Source organism: Mustela nigripes, unplaced genomic scaffold (genome assembly GCF_022355385.1).
Source record: "Mustela nigripes isolate SB6536 unplaced genomic scaffold, MUSNIG.SB6536 HiC_scaffold_3960, whole genome shotgun sequence".
In the NCBI taxonomy this organism is placed as follows: domain Eukaryota; kingdom Metazoa; phylum Chordata; class Mammalia; order Carnivora; family Mustelidae; genus Mustela; species Mustela nigripes.
The window spans coordinates 1-3,459 of NW_026743366.1; the positions used below are offsets into that span (position 1 = coordinate 1).

General features: G+C 45.4%; 1 protein-coding gene across 1 annotated transcript; it reads right to left on the reverse strand.

Annotated features, from left to right (window-relative positions):
• Nucleotides 1–14: 14 nt before the first annotated feature.
• On the reverse strand, nt 15–2,417 carry LOC132009063 (lysM and putative peptidoglycan-binding domain-containing protein 4-like; the record flags this gene model as incomplete). The annotated part of the gene is made up of 1 exon (XM_059387473.1): nt 15–2,417. A coding segment is annotated over one exon (612 nt), but the record flags the coding sequence as incomplete, so codon positions are not given.
• Between the last annotated feature and the right edge of the window lie 1,042 nt (nt 2,418–3,459).

Here is a 3,459-nt window from a genome sequence, read left to right on the forward strand (position 1 = left end):
AATCTCAATTTTTCTTCACAGAAGAAATTATTTTATTCCATTTTTTTAAAGTAAGAGATACATATATTTATTCTTTGCCCGGCAAAAGCCATTTCCCCATGGGTCTCTAGGCTCTGCCTGGTGAAGTTAATGATACATTAGAGAAACCTGCAGCCTCCAGGGGCACAGTGAGCACACGCTTCTGGCTGGAAAAACAATCACATGATCAAAGCAGTTCCTGCAGCAAAGATCCACAAGTTCATTTTATCCTGAAGACCATTTTGGTTTGAAGAAAGGATTTCCTTTTGAAGATACTTTAAGTTTACCAACCAACTGAACCCAGGGCAAATCGTTCCCCACACAGCTGAGAGGAGAAAAAGGAGAAGCCCATTTCAAGCACTCTTGCCACCACACTCCCTTCCTCTTACTTGAAGAAATCTTCCCAGTTCATCTCTAGGCCTGATGTGTCCAGGGACATAAACCACCTCCAAGCTCAGCATTTGTGCAGTCTTCCTCCCTGAAGGCAGGCTCCTCCGAACCATGTAAGCCCATTTCCACCCTTCCATGGGACCAAGATGGGCTCCAGCCAAACAGGCCTTCACCCTCACCTCGTGTACCCCTGCTCCACCTGCAAGGCCTGAGGCTGACCCAGGCCTCCCTTGAGCCTCCAGCATGTTACAGCAGACACCTGCTGTGTAGACGGGAAAACCTCTGGCTGATGGGAGCTTGTGGTTTGGTCTTTTAACATTATGAGCTACACTATATAAAGTGTATTTAGACAAAGAAAAACACTGAGCCTGATTCTGGGGCAACGGCTCTAGACTTCCCAAGATTAGAGTCAGGGAAGCAGCAGGAAGCACGCCCATTCTCCCTGTATCTCCCTTCCAAGTACCTCCAGGGGCTGCTGCTCTCAGCAATGCCAGACTGGTGACTGGCATTGACTGTTTGGCCTTAGATGTGTCACATGTTGAGACCTTGGCGATAGGCACTCCTCTTCCTCTCTGCATCTACTCAGCTCCAGGCACTGGGCAGCACGAATCCTTCCCAAGAATGCTAACTTGGGTAATCTGATTAGCCACCGCAGTGGGGATGCTCTTCAGAAGAAACTGAGCAAAAGCTCCAAATGATCTAGCCAGGAAGTGCTGGCCATACCATGCAGCAGCTTAAAGCAGGCCTGTGTACCCCTAAGTAGTTCTAGAAGTACAAGGTACACACCTGCCATTTATTCAGTATTAGAGCAATTCGGATTCAGGACTTTTTTGATCCTAGAAGTGACGTTGCCTCAAAAAGGCTAACTGGTGGGACAAATATGAAATAGAGCTAATTATAATTCGGTCATACTCCAAAACAGGGTGATATTCACCACTACTGGACAGCACCTTTGCCAGGGAGACAAAGAGTACCACGTGTCACGGCAGAGGACACTGCAAACAGCAAAGTGACCAAAGCTGACCTCAGAGGCTCCCACAGTGAAGGTCCAATGCTGCTCCTCAATTTCCAAACACTTCCAACTTGGGGGCCCGTGCAGTGCCAGTCCACTATATACCTTCAAGAAATGGCATGTGTCACATGCAAATGTCTCTTCCTGTACCTCTGGATGTAGGAGGATGGCGGGGGGGGGGGGCGCATGTTTTGGCTCCCACAGCCTTGGATTAGGTCAGCCTATTCCTCAGGGCCAAATGTTCTGGAGAATACAACAGTGGCTTCTGAGACATGTCCGTAGGTCATAGAAAAGGAAAGGCAGCACCCTAGGATATGACCGATGTCAGGTGATCCACATTAAGAGGCCAAATGCTAACACTGGCCTGATTCTTTAGAAACAAGAGCTAGTTCCCTGCCTGGGTGGTTTGACTGAACTGGCTGTCTGCAGAGGGGACAGTTGGCACTGGAACTGCTAATCTGGGGGCTTGACCTGGAACTGCACTCACGCTCATCGAGCCATTGGGGACAGCAGTTGTGTTCAAGCTACTGGGGATCTCGCCAGTAGCTTGTATTTTAAAATAGACCAAATAAAAAACTGGTAAAACAATCCCAATTAGAAGCATGATAAAAACAGCATTCCACCACTGAATTCCACAGTCGGCACCGTTCGTGGGGGTCTTTGGAGAAGTCGGGAGCAGCGGCTGATTGGAGGTCTCTGCCGAGTAACTTTCATTTAAAAAGATTTCTGACTGCACCACGCGCTCAATATTCTGGTCAATGCCCTTAAAGAAATCTGTCAGTGGGCTGGAGAGGGCACCGGCGCCTACAGCTGCTCTATCTGGGTCTGGCTGCTCCTCGAAGGTCACTCTGGTCTCTGAGGATGGGCTCAGGAGGGGTCTGAGTTCTCTGTGGGTCTCTGTAAGGATCCCATGATTTTTCACTGGAATCTTAATAGATTTCAAAGCATATAAGTCTTGTTCTCTGATGAAGTTGTTGACTTTCTTGATATCTGCGACCTAGGAAAGCCACGAAGACAAACAGCACAAAACATGTAAACTCCTTAGAATGAATATCCAAAAAGTAGCTCTTTCTGGAAGAGGATCCAAGCCCACCCCGCTTACAAATCTGATGAATATTGGAAAACCGCACCTAGGCACAAAATTAGTTTAGGCTGAATACAACTGTTTTTTGGCTTTAACTCAGCCGGAATGTATAGCTTAATCATCACGTTTCCATATAGATTTACAAGTTTGAAAAACACAAGATCAGTTTTGGAAGAGTCTCTTGCTAATTCAAAGTGTGACCGCAACAAAATGTTTTTAGGTGAAACCCAACCACGGCCAACTTAAAAAGCTTCTATCCCTTTCTACTTCTTCTAACTTTTGAGGCAACAGTGCCCCCATCTGGCTGACTTCCCTCCCACATCAGAACCCAATTCAGTAGCTGATTATATTAGGGATCCCCAAACACAAAGCCTCAGCCAGCTCCACACTCCGAACGTATTTTAACTGTTATAATACTTAAAGAGGTATGTCCTCATGATTCTACCATGTTTTCTTGCCCAGAAGTGCTGTATGGCATATAAATTAATTTTCTAAATAAAGGGACCTAGGGGTAATACACTTCGGAAGATTTCACACACTTGTGATAATTAAAAACATATAGAAAATCATGAATCAAGCTGGAAAGTATGGACTGAAATCTGTTGCAATTTTAGGACTGGAAGAGAAAGGAACAGCACTATGAGTTTTACAAAGTTCAGGACAAACTCCTTCCACAGTCGAATCTTAAGGGAGGGTTGGTGCAGACCGTTAAGTCAAAGAGAAACCCTCAAGCTAATGTTTGAACTTAACTTGAAAGCATTAGAGGTGGACCTTAAGATTTGACTCATAAGCCCACTAACTAGAGTGTAAATACAGCCACAGACCTTTAGATAACACCTAATTCAAATCAGTCATCTCTATTATTTCACTTATTGAGCAACTGTTTATTATCTAATTGAATTGAGGTGGCAGATATTTTTAACAGATCACACCTGGAAACTAGACCTGCTTGAGG